Source organism: Sycon ciliatum, chromosome 2, assembly GCF_964019385.1.
Source record: "Sycon ciliatum chromosome 2, ocSycCili1.1, whole genome shotgun sequence".
NCBI lineage: Eukaryota > Metazoa > Porifera > Calcarea > Leucosolenida > Sycettidae > Sycon > Sycon ciliatum.
The window spans coordinates 28489595-28505127 of NC_088644.1; the positions used below are offsets into that span (position 1 = coordinate 28489595).

The following is a 15533-nucleotide window of genomic DNA, read 5'->3' on the forward strand; positions in this document are numbered from 1 at the left end:
CACAAGATCTGCACTGACAGGCGCTATGCAGGCGCCGACTGATCGAACTGCGATGCAGGGTCGAACTGTGCCGTACGCAGATCTGCAGAGTTGAACTTTTTTTGGCGGGAAAAGCCCTTTTTCACTTGTTTTTGTGCCATCCAGGGATTTTGAGAAAAATCCAGGGATTCTGCATGTCTTGTCAAGGGATTGAGATTCTGGTGGTTGGTCAGTATGCTTACATGTACAATAATAATAATTATTATTATGATAATATCATCATATATGACTGTAGTATTTGTGTACTTGTGAAGTTGTGTACAACACCGGCATCATACATCGTTGTTATGATGTTTGAGTGACTATTCCGAAGTTTCTTCCCCCCCCCCCCCCGCCTTGGATGAGACGGGGTCATGTAATACGGAGAGATGCAGGTAGTAGGGTGGACATGATGATTCGCCCACATGGCCACATTTACAAAAAGAAAGTGCAGTCACAGACTCAGTGCAACGACATGTCGACAGGCTCAGTGTCTGACATCTACGCTCATCGATCTACCATAATCTACAGACTCAGTATTCTACAATCTACAATCTTTGTTTTGTAGATCTACCACGATCATGCATGACCATGGCATTGGCATTATGAATGACTATGTACATCACTCCTGGCATGGTATCCGGCCTGCTTGTGCAGCGACTGCATGCAGTGCAGACTCGGTAGATCTACAAGATACATCCTGGCCAGGGTCAGGGATCTACATAGTCTAGTAGTAGTAGTAGAAAATTTAGTAGAATACCACTGGCACTGGCACTGACTCTTTCAATGTCTTTGCATAGCCTGATACTGATACAGAGATAGGGGTGGAGGCCGGAACGAAAAAGAAGCTGCATGCCGAGCACAGGCTGTCAGTTCGTTGACATGGTTGTATCGTAATTTGTATTGTTGCAGTTGCCGATTTGGGCATTTTGGTTGGGCAGTTGGCGGTGAGCACCGGTACATTCTGAGTACTATGATGATACCGCTAGCTACAGCATTACTGGCTGAAAGAACTCAAGTAGGGGCGGTAGTCGATTCGTGACAGCAGTGATACCGTTTTCATTTTTGTATTTTTAGAATAACTACTTCGTACATAGTCGCTCACTTCATATCTTCTGGCCCTACACTGTACACAGTTCCGAGAGGGAAGGAGTGTAAGATGAATAATACAACAACAACAACGTCTTGTCAGCCGTTCCCGGCGGAGCCGCACCGATGCGTAAGCTTGAGTAGTTCTGCGGATTAGCGACGATATTGTCGTAGCTATTTTACCATTGAGTTGTAGCTGGTTTTACATTCTCATTAATTTTTAATTTACAATCATGTACTTTCACATCCATGTACATGTACATGTACCGGTATGTATCTACTTGCTGGTTAGTACTGCACTCAGTGAGTGCTCATCCACCCCCACTGCACTGCGTAGATGATGCAGTCATGCATGCGACTATCTGCACTTCATGCAGTGATGTAGCAATCACTATCTGCACTTCATTATTATAATACGGCAATTATTACTTTCACTGATAGGATCAACACTAACACTAAACTTGAGTCAGACTGAGAACAATGTACTGGTGTGGTTAGTCATTGGATGAGTGAAGTGCACTCATGATCACCCAGTGAATGCAGCCCATGCAGGAGTGCATTAGCAGTGTGTCTGCATTTACAACTTAGAGTACAAGTATAATGATTAATGCCCTGATCTTAGACTCCAAACACTGCGGCAGTTTTCCTGTTTGTGATGCAAAACAGCCCACCTACTATGCCATGGGGCAAAAGCGAAACTTTTCACAAAAAAATATCAAATTTTCACCAGTTGTAGTCTTCGGGGTGCTGAGTCGAACGGTCTTTGTCCGAGGAAGCTGAGGCACTCCCTCCTGTATTCCCAATCGAACTCGCCACTTCCACCGAAACTGGGTGACTGCTCCCTACTAGACGGGGATTTGTATGCAAATTTCATTAAAAGCGCCATTTTGTTCCTATAAAAGCAGGGATGACCGCGATGTTGTAGTCTTTTGGATGCTGAGTCGACTGGTTTTGGTCCAAGAAGGCTGCGATGCAGCGTTCAGCCCTTATTCCTATTCGAACATGGTTGAATAGGCGGTCACATGCTCATGCGTACACCAGTCACCTGGTCACTTTGCCTGCAGGCTACAACTCACTTTGAACTTTCACACCAAGGTTCAACTCGAGTGACAGGAATGCGCCCGAATAGGCTGTACGTTGTACCCTATCTCGCTGCAAACAATTCTGTCACATTTTGCCGATATCCATCTCCTTTCACCGACACTATCCGTTGCACCTTGTACCTAGTCGGTGGGTAGCCATTATCTTGCTTGGCAGGCTGGAATGCTGAACGTGTTTTCAGAGAGATAGAGGGTGTGATGTTTGGCGGGTTTTTTACCGCCATTTAACTGGCATAATGTAAAGTTGTACCGGTATGTGGAGTCTTTGCCCATATCTCTAACGTTATCTCATTTACAAAGTTTTGGCTTTATAGCTGAGATCGGCGTAACTTGTAATCGCATATACCACCGCGGCTTCAAAGGTGCAGCCATAAGTATATGGCTGCACCTTTGAAGCCGCGGTGGTATATCCGTAGCGGACATTGAGAAGTCAAGCAATTGCGGGGGGGGGGGGGGGGCACTGGCCTTGCAGCCGCGGCCACTGCTGGTCCATGTTTTTACAGTGTGAATGTGAGCTACAGTGCGTGTACGCGCTAAAAGGAGTAAGGGTGCCTGTCCCGGTCATCCCATCGGATTTCAATGTCCATGACAGTTACTGACTAGGTGTATATGTAGGGAGATTAGCACCATCAGCAGCAGTGCTATTCCACCACTACATATAGGGTACAGCAGGGACCTTCACACTTTTGCTCAAGTGCAAGACAAACATGAGCCAACCGTTGTACCCATTCATATGTTTGAGCGTTTGTAAGAACTTTGCAGAAAGGCACGTTTGACGAGTACTTGCCTTTCATGGGTCGGCTGCTCCGATCAGAGTGTCGACTCGTACTTGTTCCCGCAGTGCGAATTGCCTCTATTATGGATAATTTTCGCAAAAGGAAAAGCATGGGTGTGTGCATGCGTGTGCGTCGGTGTGTGTGTTGATGTGCTACACTTTGCATTGCAGACGGTGATTCTGAACATCCGCCATGCTATGGCATCCATCTCTCTAATTAGCTGGTAAGTTGTAGAAATGTTCATGACAAATCAAGCCTGTCGGTATTGCTTTTTCACCGCAGGGATCTTCTTACTGAAGTTCACAATCACTATTATTGCCGTATTTTCCGGAGTCTAAGCCGCACTGGAGTAAAAGCAGCATCCCCATTTTTTGCCACGAAATACAGATAGATATCTACCCTCTTTATCACCGTTAATCATGCTGATCATCGGAGTATAATCCACACCCCCCCCCCCTTTATTCGGTGAATTTTGAGTGTTCAACGTGCAGCTTATGCTCCGGAAAATACAGTACTCAGTAGTTTGGAGTTAATGCCATGCTTGTTGACGAGGTGAGCATCACTTCTGTGTGGTTCTTCCTGTTGTGTGCAGCATCTTCTGCTTGTTCATTATCTGGGTATTTCGCAAGTATGAAAACTTTGCGCAGGTAAATGTCCATAAACTTTGAAGAAGTGGCCATGGTTTGTGTTTGTTTTAATTGATAAGCAGCGAATTGTGAATACTGCTGGGGTATATGATTGTGCTTCAAAATTATCGATATACGAACCCGTAGGTCAGTGTTGCGTATGGTCCTGGATACACTGCTATCGGCTATGAGTAATAACAGCTAGATTTCATTGGCCTGTTAACTAATCACTCCCTCCGACGGACACACGCAACAAGCCAGAGAGCCAGAGAGTAATGGTTCACATTGTATTTTGGGAGAGCAACAAAACTAAAACTAAAGTCGAGTGCAAAGAAGAATGAAGACCAGGTCCCAAACGAAGGACCAAGTCCAAGGAAAAATATGGCGGAGTATCAAAATGACCAGCATGTGTCACGCACCAGCTCCACACGCGCGACACCACAATCACTGCATGCACTGCGCTGCCTCGATACATGATCCGGCGCCAGGAGAACTAAGCGCTAGCGCGGACAACACTAGCGGAACTAACTGGAAGGAACAACAGTGTTACATGCATCATGACAAGAGAACAAGATATTTCATGAAGGTCGACACGCATACACAGTTAGGTATGATAGTTACAGGTACAGTTCCATTGCAGGCCCTACACTGTATGTAGTAGATTCGGTACTGGCCAAATGACTAGGTAGCTGGGTATATGCAAACCTCGGTGTCTCAGTATCGCTTTTGGCACGGGAAAGTTTGGTGATTCTTGGACCATGCCACACTCTGTTCCTGTGGCGCATTTAACTCAAACGGAGTGACAGCGTTAGTGTCACTCTGCATTTCTATGGTCATAGCTACATCCTAGTTGCCTTGAGCTGTTGATGTGTGTATGGATGTAATGCAGCTGATGCAAAGTCACTGTTTAAGTTACGTGGTCTTTTGCTGCTATGCATGCTTGTTGCTGTGCAGCGTCTCATAGCCTGGCTGACCATTGCCGCTCTCTTCGACAGCATTGCGTATGTCATGGTAAGTGTGAAGCAAGGGTTTGTTGCCTACAGTACATTATAGTGAGCATGTCAGCAAGAGTCGGGCTACCATGGCATGGGGAGCATGTCAGCAAGAGTCGGGCTACCATGGCATGGGGAGCATGTCAGCAAGAGTCGGGCTACCATGGCATGGGGAGCATGTCAGCAAGAGTCGGGCTACCATGGCATGGGGAGCATGTCAGCAAGAGTCGGGCTACCATGGCATGGGGAGCATGTGGTATACAGCAGCATCATGGATAGCGTTATGACAATGTTGATGTACGTACACACCTGCACGCCGACATAGCCAGGGCATAGATGACCCAAGTAGAGAGGCTAGGCGACTGATTTCAGAGTCAGCGGAACTGCTTGTGGGCACTAAGTGCATAGCGTGAGTCGAGGATTCGCTTATGGGCACTATCCCCAAGAATGTGCAACTGCCTGTACAACCTCTATACAGTGCTACGACGGCAGAACTTCACATCATGTGACATGGTTCAGTAGGTTACGCCAAGAGTAGACAAAAAAGAGTGTGCAACTCGCGGATGGGTTGGCTCACGGCGGAATTTTTTGTTGACGTAATCTTTTCGAAGACGCACGCGCTGCGAGTCTTTTGGAAAGTTTTCCCTCGTGCACTTGGCCGGGCTTTACACTACAAGGTCGGTGTCCAGCACGTGCTCTCACACTGCTCTGCGGCAAAATGCACGTCTCTCTGAAAAAGGTGACGTCAACAAAAAAAATTCCGCCGTGGGCGGGGGTATCTGCAGATTGTGCAGGAGAGATCCGGAGTTGCACACTCTTGTTTATCTACTCTTGGTTACGCTGGCAAGCAGTGCAAAGTGACCACAAGGGATTTGAGCCCCAAAGCAGGGTTGCATACAACCCTGTAGTTATCATCCTTCGGGTGCAAATAATGTGTACAGGTTTGTCAATTGATGTAGAGTTCTGCCGTCATCGACCCAGGGCTCCAGCCAGGTGAAAATAGTAGCGGGGGGGGGGGGGGGGGGCAAACAGTTACCCCGTAGTCCATTTTTTACATTATCCAAAGTGTCTTGCCAAGCAAAATGCGACGTACGGGGCAAACCCTCAACTTCATCCCAGACAAGTGTGTCTTTATGAACCTTCTTTTTTCTGAAAATCGACTGCATGTTCGTTGAATAGTATAGAAAACATAAAAATCGACAAATGAGTGCGGGGGGGGGGGGGGGGGGGGGCACTTCTTTCCTTGGCGCTAAGTATGCAGTGGAACAACTTCTGGGCGCAATAAATCGACATTTTTCGCCTGATCATTTCTGTTAAGACAAAGATATTGACTCTCTCTCTCTCTCTCTCTCTCTCTCTCTCTCTCTCTCTCTCTCTCTCTCTCTCTCTCTCTCTCTCTCTCTCTCTCTCTCTCTCTCTCTCTCTCTCTCTCTCTCTCTCTCTCTCTCTCTCTCTCTCTCTCTCTCTCTCTCTCTCTCTCTCTCTCTCTCTCTCTCTCTCTCTCTCTCTCTCTCTCTGTGTGTGTGTCTCTCTTTCTCTCTCTCTCTCTCTCTCTCTCTCTCTCTCTCTCTCTCTCTCTCTCTCTCTCTCTCTCTCTCTCTCTCTCTCTCTCTCTCTCTCTCTCTCTCTCTCTCTCTCTCTCTCTCTCTCTCTCTCTCTCTCCAGGGTGACTTACAGGACAGCGTTACACCATTTTGTCGTGCCCAGGCTTTTTTCCTCTCCTACTTTGGTCAGTGCATTGAGTCAGTGTATCTTTGCTCAAATTCTGACTTAGAAATGCTCTTTTATTGCACCTATTTTAGTGATATGACCTGTCAAAGTTGTTCCCCACACCGGAGCCTATCGCATATTTCTGCCGACTTGATTTGACACTTGACTAACTCAAGAATGTCAGATGTGACTTCTTTACCATAATCTTTTGTGGGGTGTCTGTCACCCCAGGTAACAAATGTTCCGCTCATCAGTACATACGTTGCTGGCAATGAAAGAGCCCTATAATTGGAGATACTATGTCAGTACACGTTCCAGATTTTGCACATGTTCCATGCCAGCGCACTTCCAAGATGAATGTGCCCACACCCAGTCATGGCTTTGTTGTGTGATTTAAAATGAGGCTGAAACAGACGAAGTGGTTGAAAGTCGTAGCTGATCATCGCGTGCATTGTAACCAGGCCTTTACAGGCAGCTCAGTCTGCCTGCGACTGTGTCTGTGATTGCGATGGCTGTCTTCTCCTTGCACCCACAGACTGGGCTTCTCTGTTGTGGGTTTGCTGCATTACCTTCAACCTATACTGGAATGTCATTCACTTCAAAGCGACAAAGAGTTTCGAGATGTAAGTTAGAGAAGAATTTCAGCTTTCTGCGTATATTAAAAAAATGCATGATTCTACGTTCTCCATGTGGAAAGATAAATGTTGCCTGAGCCCTAGTGAGAATGGTTATGATGCATGGAATAGAAGCCACTGTCATGGTCTTGGCTTCTCTTCTGAGGGCTAGGTGCCTTACACCCGGCCTCCAATGAAAGTATTTGTGGAATACATGACATCGTGTAGGTTGCAAGCATCAAACAGTGATGGGTGCACAGTGTTTAGTCTACGGTTGCTGCTTTGGGGTTTTAAAAAGGAAAGAAAGTAACGTGTCGCCAAGAAAACACTTGAATCATTACTCTTGCTTCATAAACCTGAATATGGCTATGAAGCACTAATATTGAGCGATTAAAGTGCATTGAAAGCAGATTAATTTGAGATAATACCTTTTAAAAAACCATCACAAATATATTTCCTATGGAAGTTTGAGTTGTTTTCTGCTTTGTTCAGTCTGAGTTTGGGAAACAAGTGGCACATGCTAAGGGAAACTCAATGCAATGCCGGATTTCAGTTATTACGCCTTCCTTGTCCTTGATACATGCGGCATCGGCTTCTAACCTCATTAACTCAAGTGGTAGACAATGAACACAAATCCCCTGACCCCTGAACTGCGTACATTCATGTCCGTATAGTTGATATTACTCGTCATAAGACAAACAATTTGAAACTCCCGGTGTTATCTACTGGCAAGGGTAGACCTGTACATACATACATGTACACCAAGAATTATCCTGGATATGTCGCTATAGAGCTGTCGGGCGCCGAAGAACGGAGCGCCGAAGAACGACCAGGCTAGAATTTCACCAAGCGCTGCATACCAACGTATACACGGTGACTCAACTGTGCATAGACCGTAATGCATGAAAATAAGAACTATCTAGGCTAGGAGGCTGCTCCGACAGTACTGTAGACTAGTTTTTAAGTGCTCATTTACACCGTAGTGATAGCCTGGGTAGGCGTAGCCTTTGGGAAACCCTTCCGATTAAAAAAAATATAAAAATTCAACTTTCAATACACGACATATACTTGTGTGGTGCGCCTTCATGTCACCGGTTTTCACAGAGTTTATCACATCATCTGTTGGGTAATACCACTGATCGTTGCATCCATACCTTTCGCCAAATCTGACGGATATGGTCCGGCCGGCCTCTGGTGGTAAGTTAGTTAAAACTGCCAGTTTGAGCTATTCTGTAGTTAATATGTGCATTGAGACTCGCTGAGTATATTACGTTCATTGTCGATAATTATGATAGCCATCTCTCGAGGCCAGCTGCCGCCACTGAATACGTCTTCCATCAAATTGCGCTTCATTGAAAGTGCCCAGCTCACAAAGCTAAGCTTCACACAATAGAGAGCTCCCGTGCAGGTTTTAATGGTGTGTACTGATGTGAACAGCGTGTAGCTCATACTTCTTGCCAAATTGCTGACACTTGACTGACTCAAGACTGCCACCCGGAACACAAGAAGAGTTTGCCGAGCCTTCCACTCCGTAAACCTCTTTGGGAACAACCCACATTTTCATTTACAATTAAATGTATTACTGCTGATGTCTCTACTTCTAAATTCGGGTCCTGATGTAGCTGGGCAATGACGCTCTTCTGGGATGGTCTTCACAAGGCTATCTGCAAGTCTTTTCCAATACTGTCCTTCATTGTGTGCACCTGGACTTTGTTACAACTAAGCACCTTGACAAACACAGTCAAGCATTCCCGGACTACATTTCGCCTGAATTTGTAAAACTTTGTCTGTATCTCTCCCTGGTTCCTATTCGTCGCGATGTGTTACTGTTTGCTCGTGTAGCTGGATCACCAACAAGTACACTGTGATGCGCTTTCTGCTGTAAGTTTGGAGATTTGGGGCACGTGGCGCATCTAGCCATTCACATGCATGTATCAATGTAGTGTGATATGCTATATTTGGTGCCCATTCAGTGCAAAACTATTCTATGTAGCACTGTGCACTAGTACACTGAACACAAGACACTAGCATATGATCATGCCTAGAATATATACATTGATCATTATACGGAGTGGACGATACAAGGCGTATTTATTTTGCTTCTTTGTTGGCACGTAGCGTATATCCTCGGTTACGGGTCACACCCGGTTGTAAGTGATACCCCCCCCCCTCCCACGCCCACCGGCACCCACGTTTTCTGTCCTATTGTTTCAATGTCACAGTGTTGCACACGAGTAGTAAGTCTCACTCGATCATAAATCACAACCATTTTTTGACCTTGATTTTTAGCTGACCGTGTGTGTGTGTGTGTGTGTGTGTGTGTGTGTGTGTGTGTGTGTGTGTGTGTGTGTGTGTGTTTCAGTACATACTAGTAGTAAATGTGGATTCCCACCAGGATGATAAATTGTGATAATGTGGTATTGTTGTTCATGTGAAGGTGGTATGTTCCAGTTTGGATCGCTGCGGTCGGCCTGGCCATAGTCTACATCTACATTAGATGGAAGCTGAAGCAACAGGTGAGTTGGGTGTCCTCTTTGGTGTGCTGACTCTCTCAATGATTCACATCTGCGTATCCGAACCCTAAAAGAAAGAAGAAATCCTCTCAGGGTACATTTGACTTGTACTTTTAAGTTAAAACTGGTGGCAAGTACATAAACAGCTATCTGCTGGTCAGCTCACTCTTCAGCACGTACAGGCATGCCGATCCATTTCAAGGGGATATATCAGACTCTGTGGTATGAGTTTAATGGTTTGTGGGTTCTATTTTGTTTTATAGTATCGATTCGACTTCTCACTGCATGGTCAGTTTGCGAGCTGGCGAACTGTGCTGGCAAACTGTGCTGGCGAACTGTGCTGGCGAACTGTGCTGGCGAACTGTGCTGGCGAACTGTGCTGGCGAACTGTGCTGGCGAACTGTGCTGGCGAACTGTGCTGGCGAACTGTGCTGGCGAACTGTGCTGGCGAACTATGCTTGCATTTGCTATTCTTTCACACTTTTTCAGTATAATATTATATCATTAGCTTGTTGCCTTGCACTTTTGCTTTGTGGGCAGGTTGGATCGTGGGAAGGAACTTACACTCCCGAGAATCAGAGAATGAAGGTGCGCCATTGTGATTTTTGTAACGCTCACCGAGTGCTGCATGTAATGGTAGCAAAATCAAGGAGTTGACCGTCTATTCTAGTATGTACTTTTCACAATTATATTGTGTGTGCGGGTACACAATCATTACTGTCTTATTCTTAAAGCTGGCATTCCTATCTACCATGCCATTTGAAACTGTCATGGAAGATAGCGGTACACACATGCACCTTGAACAGCTGGCAACTTCTATTTTACTTCACCAATAATACTCAGGAAAAGGACATACTTCAGGCTCTTTACGAGCATCTTGAAAGTTTTCTGTTTCACAAGTATACTTTCAAGTTTTCTCGTGAGGTGAAATACAGGCAAAGGGAATGGAACAGGAACAGTGGATTAAGTACAGTAAGGAGGTGATAAAACAGCGCAAAGAAGACGATAGCTAAACCAACAACGAAAATGACGAGAAGGCTTGAAAGTCTACTTGTGAAACCGAAAACTTTCAACTTGGATGTTCGTAAAGAGCCTGAAGTGTGTCCTTTTTCCGAGTATTATCGCATTTTTGTCTCAGAGGAAACTGTTTACATCACCAAATTGGCAATTGGAGAGTTGCAGATACTTTATCACAGTGTTTAGCGCCGGTTCTCACGGAAAAATGAAGAACAGTCACATTGTGGTGAAAGTCAAAATTATAATGTCATGTACATAGTACTGTTGAGATACCAAATTCAAATAAATCAATACAATGCAATACAATAATTATAATACTTGGCTTTTCATGGCTTTTCTGGTTCTTCTGTAAAACAGGAACTGTTGAGGGAAGATATCAGCGACTTGAAATACTACCCGCTCGTTTACTTGATCATTTCTCTCTTTCCAACCATTAACAGGTGGGTGATTGTGTGCGTGACTGAGTGTCATGAATGCTAGCATGAGCACGTGTAACGGTTTGTATTGTAGTAATGTTAGTTATGGTGTGCAGCACGCGTACCCATGCCAGTTGTGGGACTGCTTTGCTCCTTCCCGTTTCATGCACGTGTGCCGTGAAACTAGTGCATCTCGCTGTGAATGTCAGACTGTCTGTGCGCTGTGTCATTTTATATTGCTTACTAATCCTTCATGGCTGCTGGTATTATCCCAAGCATGCACAACCGCCTGGAATAACGAAGGTCCCTGGTTTGAACCCTTTTCGTGACAGTCACTTTGTTCTTGAGGCGCTTCTGTTTATGACCCAGGGGACTGATCGACACATGCTGACAAGTTATAGGAATTTAGTTCTACTGCTCCTCTTTCTAGATACCTATGCACAATACACAGTATGCAGCCTTATTGTGGAGCTTCAGCAGGACTGCTTGCTCACTTTGGGCACTTGAAATCTGTTCCTTTACCATGCACTGCAAGCGCTTGTATCCACAGCACCGAGATTTCAGTCGTTCTGGCCAAATGGGCGACTTGCCCGAAGATGAACATTATTGATGAAAACCCCATTTTGCACAAACTTTAATAGTAGGTCAAGCTATTCGGAATACCGTCTGGCCATGGTCAAGCAGGCCAGACCAGGTGCTATGACCCTGACCCGGTATAACCATCTCTAGGTTGAACCGGAGAGTCCTCTCTCCATGCGCATAGATCATACTCTGTTTGCCACCCTTCCCCCGTGTCTTTGCAGGATTCAGAATGCTGTGACGCCTGGCGAGAGCTATGTGTACCCGCTGCTGATACTGCATACCTTGTTTTCTCCATTGCAAGGTACACACGCACAGCAGTAGCATTTAAAATTGGTGCAATATGGCTGCTTGTGTTCCAGGTTTGACGGGAGATTGGATATAAGTAGACCAAAATAAGGCCATGGTAAAAATTATCTTTGATTCTCAAGTATGTGCGCACCGATTTTTGGCGGCGCACCGACGATTTTTAAAAATTTCTATGCATGCATATGCGCACATTGGCGGGCGAAAGTCATGAATCGGGGAGTAGTAAGATACCGGTATTTTTCTACTCCCTGGCCTGAATATATGAACATGTGACCATGTACATACATTTGTATGTGTGACCCTATCTTTGGAAATAAAATTGTGGGAAATAAAATAAAAAATCGCTCGCTCGCACCGATTTTCACAGGCTCACGACCTGAGAATCAACTTTATTTTTTTACCATGGCCTAAGAATTGAATGTTTGTCCTTGACGGTTCCCATATTGTAGTAGTGTGGTCTTGTGGTTATGTGCTTGTGCGGGTGTTGTGTGCCTCATTGCGTGGTGTGGTTGTGTGTCTCATTCCGGTTTTTGTTCAGACAGGTTTCCTCTTGTTGTCTTTAGGACAGTTTGGGGTTTGTAGCTCAGCCTACAGTAGCAGTGTGTGTGTGTGTGTGTGTGCGCGCGTGCGCGCGTGCGTGTGTGTGTGTGTGTGCGCGCGCGCGCGTGTGTGTGTGTGTGTGTCCCATATGGTGCAGTGGTATGTGCAGTCGATTTCCAATCGAGAGGTTGCGGGTTCAATTCCCGACGATTATGGTCGCACACGTCTTTCTTCTCTTTCTCGGACTCTTCCTGACTTTTCTTTCATTCTCCTGGGTGGTTACCAACAGCCAGTGTATGCCGGAGTATGTGGTGTGGTGTGTGTGTAGAAAAAATGGAAAAATGAAAAAATAGGGATTTACTGGCCAGAAAAAGTCACTTCAAACAGCTGTATGGTGGATACCAGGCTAAACATAGTGGCGGTCAATTCATCAGCCTTGCAAGCTGTTGAATGGTGTAATCCCAGCACAAGTTGCTATGTCTAACATAGCTGTTCGCTATCATCGCTTCCGCGATGGGCATGTCTGAGGTCTGAGGCGTGTGCGTGTGTGCACGCGTGCACGTGTGTGTGTGTGTGTGTGTGTGTGTGTGTGTGTGATGTGATGTCTCACTGCTTCTACCTTCACACGCGGCCCCATTAGAATACTCTACATATTGTTTTAGAACTGCTCTGAATGGTTTGTGGCATGACTGTAGCATTGTGTTTGTGATATGCGGTATGAAGGCATGAAGTCGCAAAGATCTTATATTCAAGATGAGCCTGGATGCTTTTTCCAGCTTCATGTTCATTGAGAACATGGTTTGGGCTTGTGGCCAAAACTCAATCCGTGCTACTGTAGGAGTTGCATTTTGATAGAAAGTATATTTTTCGCAGTAAAAGAGTATTTATTTGTAGAGCTTGTGTGGATACAGATTCCTTGGTTCAAACCCCAAGAGGGGCAGTTAGTTACATTTTTCTCTCCTTGCGTAATTTGTATCTGCATGTTATTACCCTTTCCGTGAGTCGCTCGTGAGTCGTGTATGAGTCGTGTATGGCTAAACCCGTAGTTCCCCACTTTACCCGTATGACTGTCTGTTGTGAACTGTGATTGGTTGCTAGTATTAATGTTCCAGAATGTTCCAGAGCTGTGAACTGTGATTGGCTAATTATGCTAATGTTTCTAGAATTTCGTCGGTGACCGGTTTTCGTCGATTGCTTATTGGTTAATGACCTAAAACATGGCTGCCGGTTGCCGGACTTTTGTTCCCTTGCTTTCTTCTTTCTTGTTGCCTTACTATTCTCTTTGCATTCCAAGTGTGTATCACTACCATTCGTTGATTAGTAGCGCACCAGAAAATAGCAGAGTGATTGAGTAGAGGCCTATACAGCTCAAACCATGTTCTCAATGAACATGAATCTGGATCATGTGAAAAGCATCCAGGCTCATCTTGAATAGAAGATGTTTGTGATTTTAAAGTCATTATCATTGGAGATTTGTATATTGCTAATAGCAGCACTGATTTCTTCCCTTTGTCCATTGTTTTTCCAGGATTTTTAAATGCAATCGTCTTCACCTTTGACAAAGACACCAGGAGTCGCCTTGCGTTGCATCAGCTTTGGGTAGGTCAATGTCGCTGAGATGGGTTGGGGCTGTGCAATGCAGTACAAGATGTACTGTTTGAGGGGGTAGTGTAGTGTTCCTGGAATGTAGCACCTTGGCATGTACATAATTATTATTTATTATGTATGCATTTGTGGAGTTACACCAACTTTGGATCTATGTGTGGGACACTGGGATTTGTAGTTTACCAGGAGAGTGGGCATGGTTCACTACGATCAGTAAAGCACAGCGATCTCATTTTACCCATGCACCGTACGACGGTGAATTGGGCAGTGTGTTTCTGCTCCTAGTGGGAGCTTGCAGAGCTGCAGTATGCGTATGTAGCCGGGGATGCTTTATCCGTACTTTGCCTCAAACATATGCTGGCCACTGCTCAGAGTCCTGAGAGGCTTACGAAGAGTGTCCTCGTTGTAACTTTAGCTGTGGAGTACTTTTTGAGGCACTTTTCTGCGTTCATAATGTACATTATAATCGTGTCTTTATGCTGTGTAGGCTGCGCTTCGCAGTCGATTCAGTGAGCGTCACTCCGTCAAGCCGTACAGTGTTGGAAGTTCGGCGCCACCAGCGAATGAGCGATCACTTCTGCATGAGAGTGCGGCATCATCGGTTTCCCCGGTGTCCAGTGGAGATGATACTGGCACTTGAAAACCGCCCCAAAGTCATCACGTGTACAGCATGTCTCCTCCTTATGCTGTTACGGGCTGTCAAGGAGCCCACACTGAGACCGTCCCGGAATCTTGGTGTCTTAGTTTCAGGCTCACAGAGTCATTGTACAACAACTATTGTTGCAGTCCATCATACACATCCATGGGGCTAGAGACACCACCGCCAGTCATCATTGTTCTTGCTGTGTTCAATGTCTGCACAGCAGCATCCCATTCAGTGTCCATGGACATGCACAACACAATGCCGTCATGCTCTTAGCTATCTAGTATGCATGCTGGTGAATGCATGTCGTCATGCTCTTAGCTATCTAGTTTGGATGCTGGTGAATGCAGCATTGTTCAGCCGGTTTTTTCCCGTTTTCAGATACCGATACCGACAGAGTCTAGCAGTGAAGTAGTTGATACTTGAATTCGTTTCTATGTTCATTTCAGGCATCCTCCAAATATTTGTCTTGACGTGTTGTCATTATTTTATGGTTTTGAAAAAAGGGCATAGGTGGCCTTCTGTCTGTTTATTATTTTTATACGGATGACGTACTAGCGGAGAATATGTTCACTGTGTGACTGTAGAGAAAGATTTGGAGTTGTTGTTGTTGTTGTTGTTGTTGTTGCGGTTTTTGTTTGAAATATTTCAAACACATGATAGTCTGTGGCCAATAAGAGAAAATGTACAAACGGAAAGTATGTTCACTGTGCGACTGCAAAGAAAGGTTTGGCGTTGTTGTCGTTATTGCTGCTTCTGCTATTGCTGCTGTTGTTTTTGCTGTTTGTTGTTGTTGTTGTTGTTGTTGTTGTTGTTGTTGTTGTTGTTGTTGTTGTTGTTGTTGTTGTTGTTGTTGTTGTTGTTGTTGTTGTTGTTGTTGTTGTTGTTGTTGTTGTTGTTGTTGTTGTTGTTGTTGTTGTTGTTGTTATGTGTGTGTGTGTGTGTGTGTGTGTGTGTGTGTGTGTGTGTGTGTGTGTGGAAGAGGG

General features: G+C 45.2%; 1 protein-coding gene across 2 annotated transcripts; it reads left to right on the plus strand.

Moving 5' to 3' along the window:
- Positions 1-730: 730 nt before the first annotated feature.
- On the plus strand, positions 731-15250 carry LOC135809551 (cyclic AMP receptor-like protein A). Of its 2 annotated transcripts, XR_010552209.1 has the most exons (15): positions 731-1237; positions 3154-3206; positions 3576-3630; positions 4564-4620; positions 6267-6330; positions 6847-6934; positions 8030-8122; positions 8768-8806; positions 9363-9441; positions 9979-10026; positions 10813-10895; positions 11675-11754; positions 13828-13898; positions 14392-14852; positions 14898-15250. XR_010552209.1 is itself a non-coding variant. In XM_065322918.1 (14 exons), exons 1-14 carry the CDS (start codon positions 1178-1180, stop codon positions 14542-14544), a joined length of 1023 nt encoding a protein of 340 aa, XP_065178990.1. In that variant the 5' UTR covers positions 731-1177; the 3' UTR covers positions 14545-15250. The 2 variants fall into 2 exon arrangements, 1 of the variants encoding a protein (XP_065178990.1); XM_065322918.1 differs by having other exon boundaries at positions 14392-15250.
- Positions 15251-15533: the final 283 nt, after the last annotated feature.